Source organism: Pteropus alecto, unplaced genomic scaffold (assembly GCF_000325575.1).
Source record: "Pteropus alecto unplaced genomic scaffold, ASM32557v1 scaffold146, whole genome shotgun sequence".
NCBI classification, from domain to species: Eukaryota; Metazoa; Chordata; class Mammalia; order Chiroptera; family Pteropodidae; genus Pteropus; species Pteropus alecto.
The window spans coordinates 27877871-27898559 of record NW_006442107.1 but is presented as its reverse complement, the minus strand read 5'-3'; the positions used below and the strand labels follow the sequence as shown (position 1 = coordinate 27898559).

Here is a 20689-nt window from a genome sequence, read left to right as displayed (position 1 = left end):
AAATCGAGGTCTGTTTTGAAATTTTCAAGCAAAGTGGCAAAGTGGGGAAGATGACAGACATCTGGAACACAGGTGAGAAAAAAGAAAAAAATCACAACAAAAACCATATTCATACAAAGATGGATATATACCCCCCCCCAAAAATGATAAGCAAGAATACTAACATTTTTAATCCCTATGATTGTGGAGTAGAAATGCTTATTTTTCATCTCTTTAAAATGACCTTGTGTTTCCTCTTTGTAATAATTTGATTACATCCATTTATCTTCCGTTTCACTTTATTCACTCAGCTCTCAGTCAGTCCCGGCAGCTTGAAGGCCCAGCCTGGATTTGCACATCTTTCCATGTGACCATTGTGGACTGGCAATAGGTTTGCCTTCATCCCTTCCCTGAGGAGCACATGATGAATTTGCTTCAGATCAGCCAGCCAACAACTCTTCATGGATTGCCCACTTTGCAGTGGCAAGCCCTGTAGATAAAGAGAGGTTCCTGCTCTACTTGGGCTGATGTTATGTGAAAAGATTGAGGCTATAGACTCTTTTTGTCTTTTAACAATGAAAGAAATAGACAGACTCACTAATAAGATTGAAAAAAAAAAAGGACGTGGTTCCATAGTGCAGCAGTTAGCATGTCTGCATTACACGCAGAAGGTCCAGGGTTCACACCCCAGTGGAGCCAGTCTGTGGTCTACGGCCATGCCACTCTGAACAAGCCCAATGTCTGATCTTGGAAGCTAAGCAGGTTTGGGCCTGGTTAGTTAGTATTTGGTTGAGAGACCACCTAGGAAGACTGGGTGCTGTAGGCATTAAAAAAAAAAGATTGAAAAAAAAGTTATAAGAATGTGATATGGTTCAAGAAGGAGTGTGTGGCAACAACTCTCCCCACACATACCCCAGCCCACCTGTCCCCCACTCTCTTAGAGCTGGGAGCTAAGACCTGAAATGAGTGGGGAGAGAGAGGCTGAGACACACATCTTTTGTGCTTGGTAAGTTTCTCAGAATCGCTGATTAAAGTTTGCCATTAGATTGTTTTCTGAGATGGTTCTGTTGATTTACATGAATGTAGGAATTGTTCCCTATTTGCTTATCTGTTTAAAGAATCTTGTCTCTTTGCATTTACATTCAAGGTTTGGGCCCCAAAGTTGTAAAAATATTGTATAGGGAAAAGAGAGAGGAAAGGTACTGAACTCAAGGGCAATTCAAAAATAAAGGGAAAAGCTCTTGAATTGGGTAGAGAGAGCCAATCTCACTCTCTGACAGTAAGGATGAGGAGAAGGAGGCCTCGGAGGTGAGAAAGAGCCTGGAGTAGGAGGCTGGTTCTGCTATGACTGGCTGTGACACGTCAAGGCACACTTGAGAGATAACGGGCCTTAGTCTTCTAATCTGAGAAGTTTCTCTCTCAATATGCCTTTCAACAAGTAAACCCTCCTCTCAACCGTTCATAATCTGGTAGGGACCTAACATAGATAATATACTGAATTTCTTTAACTGTCTCTAAAATAAGCAGGAAATCTTGAATATTTTCAAATATAACTTTTAAAATCAAGGCTTTGCACTTTTTTTAAATGTGTTTGCTTGAGTTCTTAGCTACGTAATTGGCCGGTTTGAAGGCAAACACTGGTAATGCTGTGAAAACAAGCATCACTGTCAGAGAAGCATTTTTTTAAAAAACTGTCTTTAATCTCTTCAGTGAGCTGTTAATACATCAGCCATAACTTCAGCACAGCTACAGAGCACAGCTGTGTTAGGATTCTGGCAAAGGGAGAGAACTAACTAGCACTCAAAATGTTAGGCAGTATAACACTTCTAGAGAGTAGGTTCAGAATCTTTCCATCACCCGCAACACTGGGACACAACGTTCACTTCAGTGAATGAGAACTGAATAGAGATCACACATAAAAAAGTACCTTGAGAAAAGTACAGTGAGCGCAACTTCCTAAATAAGCCATTTTCAATTTATACTCAGGTTATTACAAAACGTGAATAAAGTATTCAGATTTATTTTGTTGTGCTAGTTAGCAATGTCCATGGGGAAATATGCATCGTCATCATGTTCATTTGGAATGAGTGTCTGAAAAGAAATACTGTTGTCTGTTGGGAGCCAAATCAACTGTGATAGAAATGGGTCTGCTAAAAGATTAGGTCTGCTCCCTACTAGATACGTTGAAACAATTTTTTATATTTAAATACACCCATTCATACGTACTCAAAGACATACTTCTAGTACCCTTCTGCCAAAACGCCTCAGACTTATCTACTTCATTTGTGATTCTGACAGTATTTCTAAGAGGTAAATACAGGCAGAGAATAGCTGCACTGAGAAGCTGTCTCATGGTCCTTTGTGTTGGTGCTGATCTTAATAAGCTTAGATTGTGTGACTTAATAGAGTATTATATAGAACAACTAACAGAAATAGTTCTCAACATTCTTGAGGGAGTAATAATATTCATATAGAAAACGTGATTCTACAAAGCATTTTCATACACATCCACTGGATCTATGCTGTAGTCTTATCTCTAAAATAGCAGTGATGATGATGATAATAATAATAATAATGATAATGATAATGACTTACGCGAGATGACCCAGTAAGTGGAGGAATTGGGTCTTACGAGAACAAAGCCCATGATCTGACTTTCAACAAAAGTCATTACTTCAGCATGAAAATAAACAGAGCATTATTGAGATCATGTCACTTTCCGGACAATAAATATTTGTAAGCAAATAAATGATTTAATGAGTAAATGAATACAGCACTGTAAACAAGACTCTTAGGGATTGCTCTCTGCATTTTGGGGTTCATGAAATACTATGAATTTCACTTTAATAGACTTTGTTATCAATGACACAGTTACAGCATTATTGGGACTGGTGCTCTCTACATATTCATATTCATGCTTTATCACAAATTCATTAGGAATTGGTTACTACAGTACCAAGAATAATAGTGCCATCTAGTGACACTTCTAGTTATTGCCTCTAAAATTGCATATGACGACATCTGTTATAAAAAAAGATTCACCAAGACAGCGGTCCCGAAACTTTTTGCCACCAGGGACCAGTGTTCCTATGAGAATCTAATGCCTGATGATCTGAGGTGGAGCTGAGGTGGTGATGCTAGCTGGGGAGTGGCTGCAAAAACAGATAGATGAAGCTTCAATCACTGCTCACCTCCAGCTGTGCGGCCCAGTTCCTAAGAGGCCACAGACAGGTACCAGTTCGTGGCTGGGGGTGTGGAGACCACTGCCCTAAGAGATTGAGTAGAATGCGATAAGCGCAATCTTTGAGTCTCGCCATTTTCCTGTCCAAGAAACCTCTTCTCAAAATTTCAGTATGTGATAAACTTTCACAGCCTCATTCATATTTCCCAGATGACATGTTTATGGGATCTATGCACACCAGATTTTTCAGTAATTTATATGTTTATATTACAAAGATTATGTTCCTTATCTTTAAGACCTACCAATTTTGGGATACAATATTGACGCAATTACTTTTTATGACAAACAGTATTAAATATATATATTGATTGTAAAACATCCTGTTTTTAAAAATATTGTTAAAAAAACAAATTTACAATTAAGAAAATTCAAGTATTTATTCATATATATTTCTAAATTTCTAAATTTCTTTGTGCAATTTATATCAGGAAATACGATTCATTAAATGTATAATTAAATATAATTTTTTTGTAACTATCAATGGCTTTCATATATGACATATAGCATACAGAAATTTATAAATCAGAAAAAAATTTTGGTCAGGCTACAGATGGTAATTAATTAGGAAATTATAGGTTTAATGAAAAACACTGTACCTCACTCAAAAAACTTGGGTGGTCCTGGTTCATACTGTCCAGGTATATAAATTCGAGCAAGTCAGGTAAGTTCTGTAACTCAGTATTCTCACCTGGAAAATGGGATAACAATGCCTACCTTATCCGCTTCTTATAGAGTTTTGAGGATCAGATACAATAGAGAATGCTTTTAAACCTCCTCTTGATGGTAAGAAACTAGTGGTGTTATTTCCCATAATCATTTTACTGGGAAAGCAGGTGCTGGAGCTAGACTGCCTGGACTCAAATTATGGCCCCTTATACTGCTTATAAGTTATGTATCCTTGGAAAGTTACTTCTCTACTCCTCAGTGCATCATCTGTAGAACAGGGATAATAAACCTACCTACCTCAAAGGGCAGTAGGGTAGCATGCTTAGAACACAGTAAACATTTAGTACAGTTTGAACAACATAATCACACACACACACACACAATCCCTACTGCAATAGCCAAGGGATGAATTTTTAACTATGTGGTTCTCAAAGAGAAATAGTAGAGGGTTTTCATCATCATTAGTATTTATTGGACACCAGAGAGGAACAAGGTCCCAGCCTAGATGCCTGACAGTACTGGATTCCACTGCTCTCCTTATAGGTACTATAGAGGAAATAGATGGGATGTCAGAGCAACCTAAAGCATTCAAGAAGCAACTAATATTTTCTTGTTTTTTATCTTGAAAACTTTTCCCCTCCCAATCTTTTAAATTTAGCTTTAAGCAGAGCAATAGAATAAGTACAGTTAAAATGATGCCAGAGAGATGGTAACAAGACAGGGTTGGAATGAAGGAAATAGGTAGGACAAGGAAAGGCATTTGATAGCCACCTCTTCTATTTCCCAAGCCTGAGCAGCCCTCATGTCTTGCCTGCAGGAGAGCAACAGCTTCCTAAACTGGAAGTCTTCCTGCTTCTGCTCTAGCCCCAACTCTTATTTTTCCTGCCCCAAACCCTATGATTCTGCACTTTCCACAGCAAACACCTTATGTCCTCTTGTGTTCTCCTAATGCTCCTGGCATGCATGACTTGAAAGGAGCTGTTTCCATGTAGAAAGCCCCATCCTGTTCATCACATAGGGCCCCTCTTCTTGTCATTCAGATCTCAGTTTATCATCTATCTCAAGAGGCCCTCTGCCTCATTTGCTCAGTTCTTCATCCCAAAGGATTTATCCGATATGGCTTATTGAGCCTCTATCACTAGAGAACGTGAGCACCAGGAAGGCATCGTCCTTGTCTGTCCTGCCCCGGTTAGCCCCAACACTTAAAACAGTACCTGACACAAAACAGATGATTGGTAAATGTTAGTTCAATGGTGATTAAGATTATCCCAGTAATTTTCCCTTTTCCTTAAATATACAGTGATTCCCCACCTGGTTTGATACTGCATGGTGACTTTAAGCTTGAAAGTAGAAAGGGAGCCAGATGTGGATTCTTGTACTTGTGGAAACTTAGGTGTTTTGGCTTTTCTAAACTTCAGCTCTCCCTAAAAAAGCAGAAATAATACCTGCCCTACTTACCTCGTGGGCTGTGAGGGTTAGATAATAAATGTGAAAGCTCTTATGACCTGCAAAACACTGTACTAGACAAGAATGGAACTGCTCTCATTCCAAAGATGATGAAAAGGAAGCCCAGAAAAATTAAGTGATAGCAGCAAGTGACCAGGATTTGCCTACCACACCAAAAGCACAAATATAATGTAATTTTAAGCAAAATACCAATACATTTTTAAGTGAGGAAATAGATGTTAAGTAACATCTAAAAATCATTAGAAATATTTTCTTCATGGATTTTTTTCCTTTTTTAGGTTTTCCTCCAATTCTAACCTTGCCTGGCCTTGAGGATTTTAAATGAGCTCATAGCAGCCTTGTCTGTTTTTCAGTTCTTCCCTACAGTCTATACCACATGACTACCTTCTATTTTTTACCTGGATAGAATTTTCTGAAACTCTGTTCGAATAATCAATTCCAAAAAAAATTATTTTAAGTTTCAATGATGACCACAAAGTTATTTTAGTATGTAATGGAAATGCGTTGACCTTTGAGGTATTTGGGCTTCTCACAGACAGCACAATGGCTCCAGCACCGTATGCTCTGGAGTTAAGTGCCCTAGGTTGGAATTCCAACTCTCACTAACAGTAATTCTGATCAATCACTCAACTAACTCGAAGCTCAGTTACCTCACTTGAAATGTGAGGCTAACAGATATCTATGTCACAAGGTCGTTGGGAAAATTCAATTAAAATTGTCTCTGTGCAACACTTTACACATAGTAAATGTTCAATAATAACTATCGTGGGTTTTGCCTCATCTTCTGAGACACTTAGATCAATATAATGTTGAGCGTTTTCTCAGATACATTCTATATTTATAATTTAGAAGCTTAAAACTTCTGATTTATTAGAAGAGTGAAAAACAGTCTAACTGGTTTTTACTGCATGATGTTAATTTGTATTTAAAAGTTCTGAAGTCCAGTGCCCTGTATATGTGAAAAATCAGTTTAACCATAAAATCTGAATTGTATAAAGCTAAAAATCTGAAAATAGGACTACCCCAACCTACCACTCATTTAACTTTCCATTATATTCCATTTGAGTCAAAATAATTTTGATTTCAAAATAGCATTTTTATTATATAAAAATGTAAAAATCCAGCAAAACCAGAAATACCAAATATATTTTCCTGGGCTTTCACATTTGTTGATTTTTATTCGCAATCTTTTTCAATTTACAACCTCATCCCCATCTGTAGTCTGATTATACAAGTGCTAATTGGCAGAAAGGTCTAGAATAAATACATCAAAAAAAAGAGGCAAAGCTGTGAAACTAAGTTGCATGCAACAGGTCGATAAATGTTGGGGAAAGTGCTGGGGAAATAAAACAGAGTAAGACAAAGAAATCGAAAGGTTTTAGCTAAAGTTCTTTCAATCATCTTTATCTTTTGCTCCATGTTTAAGGATGCGCGTGAACTCAATGTAATTGAAATTTCCCTTTTTGTCAATAGGTGCTTCTCTGTACAGCTCATCCACTTCCTCATCCGTAAACCGATCTCCCATTGTCGTCAGCAGCTCTCTCAGGTAATCTTCCTGAATGGTGCCTGCAAGGCAGTAGAAAGAAGGGTCATATATACTTCCTGGCACTTTAGTGGTTCATTTCTAAACTAGGTCAATCTTACAAAATATTTCAGAATATCCATATTTACACAAAGTAAATTAGTGAACTAAGACAATATGTGCTATATCATTATGTTTTCCTAGTACTTTTAGAGTTCTTTATAATGTTAGATTAAATCATTTTAAAAGCTCAGTTAACAGATTATATGCTTACAATATTAATTTGAAGCATTTTCTAAAGGAAAAAAAATCCTGTATTTCAGAGATAAAAAAGGGGGAAGGGAAAGCTACACAGAAAAAATGATTAATGCCACAATCTGTGTAGCTTTATGACCCACATACCTGTGTCCTAACCATTCTCAGTCACACTGTCCCATTGTAAATGATAGTTCCCCTTTATTTGTTTCTTAAAAATTTATATTTTACTAATCCTTTCATTTTCTAAAAAGTGTTTCATATACTCTAGAATAAGGCTGGGCATCAACAAAGAGCACTCACTCACCAGTTGCTTCTTCATCAAAGCAAGCAAAAGCATTTCTGATGACATCTTCTGGATCTGTGCCATTTAACTTTTCACCAAACATCGTGAGGAACATGGTGAAATTTATAGGCCCTGGAGCCTCATTCATCATGGCGTCGAGGTATGCGTCCGTTGGATTCTTCCCTATGAGTTCACATGTTAACATTTAAGAAACTAAAGAACTAATTTCAATAAATAATTATTTTGTTATCATTATGCTCCCCGATATATTTTTTAAAGGTACGTCATCATCAAATGAAATCAATTTTTCAATTAATTTGCATTAAGAATATTTTTAAAAGACAACTTTTGACCACATAAAAAAATCTCTGATATACCATATAAAAATGCACTCTGGGCTTAGGTTGAATGTTGTTCATTCATTAATTACTGTCTGTAACTTTTCTTTCACTATTTTAAACAAAACAAATACCTGATACTACAGACCAGGCAATGGCACATTAGCACATCTTAAATGTTGATAACATTAAAGGCATCAGGGCATTTCAATATCAATATTTAGATTATTTAAAAAATCTAAATATTCATATTGCCAATAGTGGTACAGTTGCCCATGAATTGGTATACTTCAAAACTTTATTTGCAGGTTGGTCATTTAAGCTAAAACTATTAGGTTTGTTTAGTACCTGGAGATCATTTTGAACAATGTTACATACTACTTGGTTGCCAGACATATCACAAATGCTGTTGACTCGGTCACTGAATTGCAGCCTTTAGTATTGTTCATCATGGGAATCTCAATCTCAGTTCCAGCTGAGAACACATCTCCATCTTCTAGTACAAAGGTGAGGGAACTGCCCTGACCCTTCCCCCGAAATTGGAAGAAACTCCCCTAGAATGGCCAGGCATGTTAGGAGTAACAGTGGGCTCCTCTTTTTCCAGGTATTTGTGAGGTCGTCACTGTGTAGGAAAAGGATCACTGAGGGGTCTGGAATACTGGGTCTGAATCCCAGTTTTGGCACTGGCTGTGTGACCTGAAGGAAGGTGGCAGCTGCCTTTTTTTAATCTGTAAAACAGACTGGTTAAATTTGGTATCTGAAAGGTCCGTTCCAACATTAAGTTTGTATAATTCTCCATGTAAAGAACATCTATAAGTTAGATATTCATATTTAAGGAAACATTTCAATATTATACCCAACTACGTGCTCATGATAGTCAAATCTAGAATTATGGTTCATATGTAAAGTTTTAATCCTGGAAATCTGGGTGAAATTTAAGTGCCAAGTTGGCATCTGTCTTACTGCATTACAATCCTCATTATACCTATTCAACATAGCAATACAAAAATTAGCCCACAATTAATCTCAAGATTCACTGAATAAGCAAAAGTAGCTGAAAAGATCTATTTTTCTACCTTCAGATTTAACCTAAGTCTCTTGCAACAATTCTTTTGGGGGGGAAAAGTGACCCAAAGGTGTCATGAGAACATGAGTACAAAAAAGACATAGGGATTTAAAATGAACTGGCTTAGGCTAAGCACTTATGGACCCATTCAAGGTGTACAATATAATTTGTTGATTTGAAAGGTGAATACATGTCTTTAAAGGCATGGGATTCCCCCAAACAGAAGGCCCCAAAGTCAATCTCTTAGCCTACACTTGTTTATCCAACAAAAATTAATTGAGCATCTACTAGAATTACGGCACAGGCTTGAGTGTTCAATATTTGCAATATAACTAAGTCAATTTTCCTCAGTGGTATTCTTCAGTAGTAGCCTGCCCAGAAGAGCACTCTTAGTTATTTTGAGTGGAAAGGCACTGGGATCCGACCTACCTACAAGTCAACAAATTAGATCAGTATCTTGATTCTACTCTCAACTCTGAATAACAGAAATATCACAAAATGTTAACAATTGGTGAATATAGGTAAAGGATATACTCATGTTCGTTACTCTGTTCAACTTTTTGTAGGCTTAAAAATTTTTGAAATATTATGTTAGGAGAAAAAATAGAAATAAGACAGAGGAATAAACTTGTGTTGTGCTTACTAAAAGGAAAAATATAATGATCTCTCTCTCTTTGCCCTCTGGACCTTTAACTGCCCTTCTGGCTAAGAGTCCAGTACAACAAACTCCAGAGTGTAGAGCCCAATTGGAGGCCACCCCTGACTCATACCCCCTTCCCTGCTCAGTCACTGTGGTCTATGGAGAACTCCTAGGCTTGCCATTCCTTTCTTCCCAACTCTAAAATCAGTGTTGACTCGGGGCAGATCATAGAGGACTGCCCCTCCCTTCCTTCTTTTAAAGATCAAAACAAACAACAAAATCATACAAGGAATAATAAAATAATACGCACAAAACCAAAATAGCAAAGGGCAGTTTAGGTCTGCTATTATCTTTACATTTTCTTTAGTTAAAAAAAAAATCATAAAAAAAATTGTGAAAGTCCTTTTCCCTGTGTTCTCTTGTCTAATAGCAGCGCCCTTTTTCTTCTGAGACAATCATCGTTTATTACTGGTACCTCCTCTCTATAATCTGTCCTCAAACTTTATTACTACCTATGCTGTATTATTAGCTACATGTTTTATTTTAAATTCTGATATATTGCCACATAGCCATCCCCTGATTTTTCAACTAATAGACCTATCATATTTAGTTGACAGGAACTGAGGCCTGCCTGGTTAAGTACTTGCCAGGTCCCCACCTCTGCAGTTTTATACTCTTATTTATGACTGGCTAAGCCCTAACATGGCAACCCCCACTCAGACATCTCTCAATAGGCCTTTAAGACAAAGACAGAAATATTTGTACATCACATGGACAATAATTTAAAAAACGCTGAACTGTTATTTTGGGGAAGCAGGTATATTAAGTATATAAAAGTCTACCTAGAGAAGCAAGCATATCATGCAAATCCTCCTTGTCAATGAAGCCATCTCTATTCTGATCAATCATGTTGAAGGCCTCTTTGAACTCCTGAATTTGTGACTGGTCAAACATGGCGAACACATTGGATGTTGCACGCTGGGGGCGCTTCTTGGTGGTCTTGGTCTTTGCCTTTTTGCTTGACATGGTGGCTGTTTAATTCTAGAGTTAAAAAGAAAAGGATATAAAGTAAAAAAGAATGCATAAAACATTAAGCAAAAAAGAACTCATAATATCTAAAGTTAGTGAATAAAAATGTAGAATTATTACTTCATTTGAGTAGGAATAAATATATATTTAAACTTTATTGTCAATGTGACAATTAAATGACTAGGAAAAAAAGCAGTTTTGAAAAAAATTAATAAACAGAATAGAAATTATTGATGTGGCTCCCACCCCCAATTTCATTAACTCATATTAAGTGGGAATTAATTTTAAAATATGTATAAATACCTAGCATTGACTGAGTGTTTATTGTGTGCCAAACGCTGTTATGAAGGCATGGGGCTTCCCTAAAGAGAAAGGCTCCAAAGTTCACGTCTTACTTTTATAAGGGCTGTCCCTTTCAATCCTCACAAAAACCCTATGCAGTAGGTACTCTTTTTATCTCCATTTTACTGCAATGTTGCATAACCTCTCTGTTTTTTCAAAACATGGTTTGAAAACCAAGGAAGTTCACTTGATCTTCAGTTTTATAGCAAAACATGATCTCTACTTTAATGCAAGTAAGAATTAAGAGAGATGACATACGCAAAGAGACTAGTATAGTCACTGTTATGGTGTATGTTCAAAAGGCTCTCATTAAAAAAAAAAAAAATCATCGAAACCTATTCGTTACTCTTTTCTAGCTACATTTTTATTTCTCCTTTCCCTTGACAAAACTTTTAGAATATCAGTCTAGTTATTATTCAACTGTTTCCATTTTCTCATCTTCCCAATAACTCCTCCATTCTTTGTCATACAGCTTTGGTGCTAGCCTCCAATACTCTGAAAGCCACCAATAATTTCAAAGTCAGACAGAACGGACACTTTTCAAACCATTTTTTATTTGCAGTTTTAAATAATGTAAATACAACACAAAAATACTATCAACTTTGGAGTTAGAAAGTCATGAGTTTTGAATCTCAGCTCCACCATTACTAGCTACATATAATCTCAGAAAACCCAAGGACATCAGACTAATTTTTTGATCTAATGTCTTATTCAATCTTCACTACTTCCCTATGAGATAGGTACTACCTAGGTTAGAAAAAAAAATTAATGACCCTTGTATAGAAAAGAATTTAATTTTGCCCAAGGAGAGATCTGGCCTTTGCCCTCAGCTCCTGGGAAGTAGTCTCTAAGCCTTTGGAATGTCATGCCTGACAGCTGGGGTCTTGGGTCATACCACTTCTAGCAATATGATTTATCGTGGGGACTTTGGGTCACATGTTAACAGTGGACCTCTAGAGGGGCTAGGGACTGAGGTCAGTTATGGATCAGTCAATAGTATCTATATGACGAATCTCCAATAAAAACTATGGCTATCAAGGATCAAGTGAGCTCCCCTGGTTGGCAATACTCCGTGAATATTGTCATACTGTGTCAAGAATCAACAATGTTCATGAGAGAAGACTACTGGAAGCTCTGCATTTAGAAAACTCCTTTACTCTGTACCATGTGTCTCTTCCCTTGGCTGATTTTAACGTGAATTCTTTTACTGTTCTAAACCATTACCATGGGTACAACAGCTTTCAGTGAGTTCTGTGAGTCAAAGCAAATTACTGAACCTTAGGGTCATCTTGGAAACCCAAACTTGCAATTGGTGTCAGAAATAAGAATGGTCTTGGGGATTGTTCTCTAACTCTGCAGCCACACAGTGTGAAAGCAGATGACCAGCTGGGGCAGTGGCTAAGCAAGGGAATTTTAGACCTGGGTCTCTAGGACTTCTAATTCTGGACTTTTAATCTACATTGTTTCTTTTTCTTTCTTCAATCTAAAAAATATCTCACTGGGTGTTCTGAAGTTAGAGGTAGTGCTGTAGTTTTGAACAGAGCAGACAGAGACGCAGTGGAATGACGCTGTAATTTCTTTTTTAAAAAAGTTTATTTTTTTTATCTATACTTCACTTAAAAAGTATACATTTTTATATGTATATGTTATCTATAGAAACGACATACACAGACACATAAAATTTAAAAAGTGAGGCAACTCTGTGGCAAAACAAATAATCTGAAGAGAATTTTGGCCCCCAAAGCAATGACCATCCTCAGTCTCTTTACCTTCTATAAGCCAAGTATCTTGCCTTTCCCACTTTCCCACTCTCACTTTTAATTCACTGCATTCTGGCTTTTTTCCCCTCTACTGCAACTGCTTTCAAATTGCCAAATCCAGTTTTAATCCCCTTGGACTACACTGCTATATTTAACACCATTTTATCCCTCTTTTCCTCAAAGCCCCAACAGCTCTTAGCCTTGGTGAACAGTCATAGTAGAAATGAATTGTCCTAAATGGAAAGAGAAAACAGGGTTCCCAACCTTGAAGACTTTACACTCTGAGGGAGACTCCTAAACATACTGGAAAGACAGATTTATGTAAATTGTTGTGTTTGACTCGGTGACACTAACTTATTCTCTCTCAGTTCTCCTATTTCTATGATTGATCTTCTTCCTCACCTCCACTCAAAGATTTATGTTTCAGATTAGCAGTCTATGACTTATTAAAGTTCTTTTCACTCTCTGCTTTCCTTGGATGATCTCATCGACTCTCACTGTTCTGATATTACTTATGTCTCCCAAGTCTATTATCTCCAAGCCTGACCTTTCCCTTGAGCTTGCAGATTCAAATACCCAATTGCTTATGACAGGCATCCATTTGGATACCCCACAGACACTCATAATCAACAAACTGAAAACTGAATTCATTATCTTCTCCTCCTAAACTTTCTCATCCTTGTTTCTTCTGTTAATGGCACCATCATTTACCCACTCACCAAACCAGAAATCTAGGAGTCATTCTGACTCATCGCTATCCCTGATGAATCAAGCTCTGCCTCTTAAATATTTCTCAGATTTGCTCATCTTCCTCATTCCTGTGAGAACTCCCTAAACTGGGCCCTCACCATCTTTGTGTAGAATATCTCTATGGCCAACTAACCAATCTCTGCTTCTTGGTCCTAGACAAACTGTTTTCAAATAAATTCAAACTATACCAGGGAAACCAATGTACAGAAGAGAACTCCATAGTGGAATGGGAAGAGAATAAAATATGAATGGCAGTCCCTGGAATCATGCAATGTAGCAACCTGATTTGGGTTTAATCAAGCACAGCAGTACTGTCTATCAGTCCTGGTCTTGGTTTAGCATGAGAGGTAAAGGCTTGAAACCTTTACCCAGTACTGGTAAATGAATGTTTAACCCATATATCTTAAAAAACAACTAAACTCTACCCTTAGACTATAGTTACAGAAAATATCCATATAGAACATAATGAATAAACCTCAATAGCAGTAATAACTTCTAGCTTCCTCTTCAAAATTTTTATTATTTTTGTAAATTTCTAATATAAACTAAAGGTTAAAGTCAAGGTTACATGTAGTATTCGTAGAAATTACAAGAAAGACAGGTTTACAGGAATACTGGTATTATAGGTGGCTGTGGTATCAACATAATTAGATAATAATCTAAATGTTTGCAAAATCTCCTGCAATAGTGATGTGTAAATCAAAACATGGGCACCACAATCATTACAAAGCAGATACTGCTTGTGAACTTCATTCAGCCTATATGGCTTTATTTGCCTAGGAACGATGCTCATGGAGCATATTCTGTTCACTACCTCTGACTTCCTTGACATTATTTTTAGGATTTTTCCTTTAAGTATTTAAGTTAGCTAGTTGCTGTCGCCATGGGCAAACAAATATGGCACTCACAGCAGTTAACCTTCTGGTTTTAATCTTGGCTGCACATTAAAAACACTTTGGAAGTTTAAAAAAACTGATGCCTAGGTCCTAGTCTAGTCGAACAGACAGAATGCCTATTGGTGGGGCCCAGGAATCTATATTTTTAAAAATGTATCAAGTGATTCCAGTGTACACTGAAGGCTGAGAATCACTGAGTCAACCACTTAGAAGGCACTAGCAAAACAAAAACAACAAACAAAAAAACAAAAACAAACTTTTTAAAAGGAAAGCACTGGCTGTTTATGTATTTAGTTCCATTTAATTTTTAAAATTTGGTCATTATGACTTAACAGAAATGCCAGAGACCTGGATTCTACTTCCAGTTCTGTCATTCACAAGTGGTATGACCTTCGGTCATTTTAGATTTCCTGGGTCTCATTTTCCTCATCTATAAAATAAGAGTTAGGTAGATCAAAGTCAAACTGGAAATACCAAACTATATACAGTCTACAGGAAGGTTCGTTTAGTTCCCCCAGGCATGACTTCTAAACGCCTTTTTAAATAATTAAATTAGTTTATCAACATTTTAAAAAAATGAATATTTTACTTTAATAAAAACAAATATCAGACATCTTGAAAACAGCATCCCCGAATTCCTGTAGATAATGAGTATTCAGTGCGCAATCCCTACTACTCCCTATATCTTCCTGTCACAGTCAGTATTTGTTTATGCTACAGCCTGGCCCCTGAGCAGCTGAACTTGTTCCCTGACAAGGTGGTAGCTAGGCTCCAAGATGGCCCTCAACACTTCTCACGTCCTCGCGGAGTCCTCTCCAGCAGTAAAAAGGGTTGACCTGTGAAACCGTAGGGGAGGTGAAATAATTTTCCTTCTATGCTTCTGAGTTCTTGGCTGACATCACTGTAACAGATTAACAAGAAAAAAACCAAACAAGTTTATTAACATGTATACCTCATGTATACATGGGAGATACCCAGAGAAAAGCCAATTCTCAGAGGTGGCTTAGAATTCAGGCTTAAATATCATCTTCAGCTGAAGAAAAAGAAGAAAAGTGTGGGAGTAGGAGAGGCTAGTTATGAAAAGTAACCAGGAAAAGTGCAGTAAAAATGGGTTAAGGCTTGTCATGCTGACTTAAATCAGGGCCTTCTCCACTAATAAAAAGTCTAAAGTTATCTCCAGAGAATAACCTTTGTCCTTCCTGGTAGAAAGGTAAGGACACCTTTGCAAATTTATGTCCTGCCTTTAGGCAAATAGGGGGAGGGCAGAGAGTTTCTTTGTGTCTGCTAATTCTAAATTGCCTTCAGCTCAACAAATATTTATGCCAAAGTGGCATATTTTGGGGTGGCATCTGCTACCCTTTATAACCAAGGGGATATTGTGAAAATAATGGTGTGACTTTGTCATAATAGACATTGCAGCTTCTGCCTTGCTCTATCTTGGATCACTCAATCTTGGGGAAGCCAGCACCAGGTCATGAGGGCACTACACAGCCCTAAGGAAAGGTCCATGTGGCAGAGAACTAAGGCCTCCTGTCAATAGCTAGCATCAACTCACCAGTCATGTGAGTCAGCCATTTCACAGGTTGATCTTCCTTCAAATGATTCCATACCCACCTGACACCCGGACTGCAACCTCATGAAACCCTGAGCCAGAACCACCCAGCTAAGCTGCTCTGGAATTCCTCACTCTCAGAAAACTGTTTTCTTAAGGTGCTACGTTTTGAGGTAATTTGTTACATAGCAATAGAAAACTAGTAAAAACCCTATGTTTTCTTGGTATCTTTAATAGTAAAATAAGGCAATGCCTTTATTTCAGAATTATAACCACAGAATTTTAGAAAGCTCAAAGGGGTCACAGTCAAGTTTGCACTGACTAGAGAATTTTCTATTTCTAGTTAGAAAATTTTAATTCCTTCCATTCAATTTCTTTCCAAGTTCTGTGGGTTCCTCTGTTAACTGCAAGGGAGTCACCCCTTCTTCAACATTCCTATCACCCCCATCCTATTTTTCTGGCTGATTCCTATGTTGATTTGCTAGTTCTTCCATCCTAATTGGAGTTTCCTTCAAAGCTGTGTCCTTGAATGACTGTTTTTTTGTTGTTGTTGTTGTTTTTAAGTAATGGCTGAAAAACTGGTAACATAAAATTACCATTCAAAAATAAGGTAATTAAGGAGAGAGGAGGAGCCGGTTTTGTGAGCGAAGGGATAATAAAGAGTTCAAGTTTTAGACAAGTTAAGGCAGAATGGTAGGTAGAAGAGACATCCAGGGCAGGACTCTTAAGGGGGTCTCCTTTAACAAGGCCTAGTGCTGAACAGAGGCACAAGGTGAGGCCTGGGAGTGGATAAACACGAAAAAAACAGAGAGCAGGTCCTGGGCTAAAACCTAAGGTCATTTCTTATTCAATTCTCATCTTCACCAAGGTCTATGCTAATTGGGAGGATCAAATGACTGGATACATAAACAACAGTCTGAAAACAGCCATCATAAAAAGAATTTAGTATTTAATCAAGTTAAACTACTCCACAAAATTAACCTCACATACTTAATGACATGATTGTTTTTTATGCTGTGTATTTAGGCAAATATGTAATCAGTTCCATAAATTATATCTATTATTTTTTTTCCAGAGCCCAACTCAAGTTTTACAGCTTTTCTCTTAACATCAGTTAAACTTTCCCTGCAGTACACGTATTTTAATATTTAGCGCATACTATATAATGCTGTCATTTCTTCATTATGGGTCTCTGATCATCCCACTTGGCAGTAAACCTTCCATCTTTTGAACTCCTACATCATTTTGTTTTATTACAATGAAATTTATTTATGGTGAAATGTACAGATCTTAAAATGACTTTTTGTAAATGTGTACGCCCATGTAACCCACCATCCCAATCAAGTAACAAATGTTAATATCACTCCAGAAAGTCAATCATCCTCTCCTACTGGCAACCATTACTCAGAATTCTATCACCAGAGATTAATTTTGTCTTTGAATTTCTTGTAAATGGAATTATACAGTGTATATTCTCTGTGCCTGACTTCTCTCAATATAATTTTTTTGAGATTCATCTATTTGGTAGTTCATTCTTTTTTTACTGCCAAGTAGTATTCCATTGCCATGCCATTTATACATATACGCTTTTATGGCATAGTCTTTCTACCTTGGAATGCAGGGCCTAGTAGAGTGCCCTAGTAGAGTGCTCGATAAATACTAATTAAGTGAATACATACATATTCTTCCTATCACATACAGAATTACATATACAAATGCTCATTATAAGGTAGGTCCTGGATCTGACTCGCAAAACTTTCTCTATGGTCTACCCGTGGTTTAGCATAAACTCCACTGAACTCTTCCTCAAGAGATCCTTAACAAAATTACCAGCCACCCCTTGTTCCAAAACCATAAGAAATAGAATAATAGTCAATAAGTGAATGCTAAATATGTGTTAAGTACTGGTCTAAGCATTTCACATGTATTATATTTAATGATCCCTATTTCTTAGATGTGAAAATCAGGACAAAAAAGCCACACAACTAAAAAAAAGGCAGAGCGTTAGATCCAGGATCTGTACTGAAGAAGTCTAGTTCCAGGGCTTGAACCACTACTCCCTAAACCCTGCATATAGGCAGCTGAAATTCTGTACCATGAAAATGTAGATAGCCAGTTGGGAGTAATAAGCAATGCCACTGCACAGCTAAAGTGTAAAATGAGGAAGAAAGATCCCAATCAGAGTTGCTGGCAATGAAAATCATCCCTAGATATCTGGTGTCTTTGAAACTTGGGAGAGGGACAACCAGCCTCATTTATGGACTGACTCAAAGTCCTCTTATCTTTCCTAATCCCAGCAATCTTGACCTGGGAATCTGTCTTCAAAAGTCCCAGTTCATCTTGTCTAAACTTAGTCTCATTAAAGCACAAATGAGTATCGACTCAGCCGTCATAAAAAGTTGTCATTCAACAGAGCCTGAACAAACAAAAAGTCTTGCATTTTTTTCATGAGGTTCAGGAGGGTCCACCTACTGCTTACAGAGAAAATGGGTGGCACTATGTGAATTCAAGTAACCTCAGGCAAAATATCTCACCTCTCCAGGTTTGTTTCCTCAATTATAAAATGAAAGATAATCTACAAGGTTCTTTTAAACTAAAATGTTATGGTTCTTTTCTTACCAAAGGACCAGTGCAATTCCATCTTAAACAAAGGCTGCCAAACTAATCTTCTAAACAGACCCCTTTCTCCATATTATTTCCTTGGTGAAGAATCCAAAATGACTCCCTAATGCCTCTTACATATCCTTTATTTCTCCTCAAGTTTTCAAGACATCCATTAAAAGGCTCCACTTATCTAACTACCCACCCTTATTTCCAACTATTATTCATTACAGCTCTGTACCATTTAGGCTAGTCTTCCCACCGTCTCCTTTTCACGCGACACAAATTCCCACCTTTTGCACTTTCGGTCTTGTTACCTCCTACCACGGATCAGCCAGAAATACTAAGTTCTCCTTTCCAGGACTGAATCCAAGACTTTCAATGAGGTCACGATTCATTTTTAAGGAAAGCTTCCTTTTTTTTTATTTATCCGTTTCTTCAATCAATATGAATGAACTATATCTTAACAAGGTGCAAGACAACTCTTTCGGAAATCATTACATTTTGGTCTACACTAACCACGCACTCCGGTGCCGCTTCTCTTATTGTTTCCTTGGACACTTTACCTAAGGCCAAGAATCCTGCACCAGTAAAACTCTCGTACCACCCAAAGCATCAAGCACTATGCGCAGCACGAAGCAGGTGCTCAACACCCTAATCGATGGACTGAGCCTGCCAGGCCAGAAGCTGGCAGCCAGGCCGCCGGGCGGTCAGAGGCACCAGGTGTGTGAAGTCATCCGGGTGACGCAGGGCCAGAGACCCCGCCACCTCTTCTGGCCAGGCATTTCCCCAGGCCGGTTTCATCCTCCCTGGTTCCCCTCGCCCACCCTGACAGCTCCCGCAGCCCCCGGCCCTTCCTGCTCGGGCTGCCTGGCGTAGGGTCTGGCCGCGGGCGCGTGGCGGGAGGGGATGGGGGACGAGCGCAGCCCAAGGGATATCGCGAGCGGGGGGGTGAGCGCCACTCACCGTCGCCAACACCAGAACCCGCGGTGCCCTGCACGAGACGACGAGCGACTGCGATGAGCGATGGACTGAGGCGCGACAGAGGCCGCGCCCGGCACTTCCTGCCTGGGGAGGCGGACCGGAAAACACACCGGAAGCGCGGCGGGATCCAACTCCGGACAGGGGGATGCGGCCGGCGTTCTCGCTGAGGCTAGAGCAAAGCCCGCCGTGTGCTTCCGGGAGCCAGGCTGGGGCCGACGAATACGCCGTGGTTTTAGTTAGTTTCCTTAGCCTGGCTGCTCCGTAGCGGCATGCGGCCGTAGACCCCCCGCCCGCCCTCTCCCCCGCCTTCTGCGGCCGGTTCCCGCGGCCCTTCCGCATTCCTGTGCCGCCCGGCGCCCGGCAGGGCCAGGAATTTGACCTGGGCGGGGCGAGGAGCGATCCCTCGAGGTTCGGGGGTTCCCGAGCGCCGGAAGCTGCCCACCCAGGGCTGCCATAGTTAGCAAATAAAAGTACAGCTGGCCTAGTTAAATTTGAATTTCAGAAAAAACGAGTAATTTTTTTAGGTAGGTCCCACGAAATAACGAAATAGAGACGATTAAGAGGGCGGCGGCCGCCTGCCTGTTGAAAAACCCTTTCTTCATAAACAGCACTCCAGCCCGAGTTATATCATTTACTCCTGCTCCTTTCTTACCCTCAAATTATAAGGCTTACTTCCTTACCAGGCCACGACTAGCCTATGAGTGTTTCATTCCCCTTTCAACCACAGGAAAGTTTTATTCAAATTATTTGCTTTTTTTTGGTCATTAAAGAGATGACAATTACACACACACACACACACACACAATCGCTCAGACACACTGATAATGTTCTTCGTCAAAACAAAACTACGAAGCTACATTATTCACCTTCTGTTCTAGCTTTTGTTTGTGGTTATAACCTTCAGTTCCCTCACCTTGGAATATGAATAGCACTATTTCTGAATAATGAAGGATAGTCAATAGCAAATCTTTATTGAGCTCTTGTGATTGCCTGAACTTGTGCTGGATGCTGGTGAGAATAATTCAATTATACTCTAGAAATGTCTGATCAGAAATCTAGAAGTCTAATCAGAAATTCCCAGGTGGTAGAAACTGTGTTCAGCACTCTATAGCTGTAGTTCTTAGTAGCCCCCATAAAACCGGGAGGGCTTGGAAAAATATTTTTGAGCCCCAACCAGATAACTCAGATTCAGTAGGTTGAGGGTGGGGCGATAATTTGCATTTCTAATAAGCACCCAGTTGATGCTGAAGCTGTCCTCATCCCAGCCAAGGTCCAGTTCATACCTGAATGCATTTTCTCTAGAGTTTGAACAGCA

At 38.7% G+C, this 20689-nt stretch overlaps 1 protein-coding gene across 1 annotated transcript; it reads right to left on the bottom strand.

Annotated features, from left to right (window-relative positions):
• Positions 1-6498: 6498 nt before the first annotated feature.
• On the bottom strand, positions 6499-19614 carry LOC102885115 (myosin regulatory light chain 12B). Its single transcript, XM_006920058.3, has 4 exons — positions 19357-19614; positions 10303-10501; positions 7438-7599; positions 6499-6919 (listed from the first exon to the last, which is right to left on the bottom strand). Exons 2-4 carry the CDS (start codon positions 10484-10486, stop codon positions 6747-6749), a joined length of 519 nt encoding a protein of 172 aa, XP_006920120.1. The 5' UTR covers positions 10487-10501; positions 19357-19614; the 3' UTR covers positions 6499-6746.
• Between the last annotated feature and the right edge of the window lie 1075 nt (positions 19615-20689).

Excerpts from the sequence above, each read along its gene's own strand:
- LOC102885115 (XM_006920058.3), bottom strand. The coding sequence starts at position 10,486 with ATGTCAAGCAAAAAGGCAAAGACCAAGACCACCAAGAAGCGCCCCCAG. Across the intron at positions 7,600-10,302 it reads TGATATGCTTGCTTCTCTAG|GGAAGAATCCAACGGACGCA; the intron begins GTAGACTTTTAT and ends GTGAACTCATAG. Across the intron at positions 6,920-7,437 it reads CTTTGATGAAGAAGCAACTG|GCACCATTCAGGAAGATTAC; the intron begins GTGAGTGAGTGC and ends ACTGCCTTGCAG.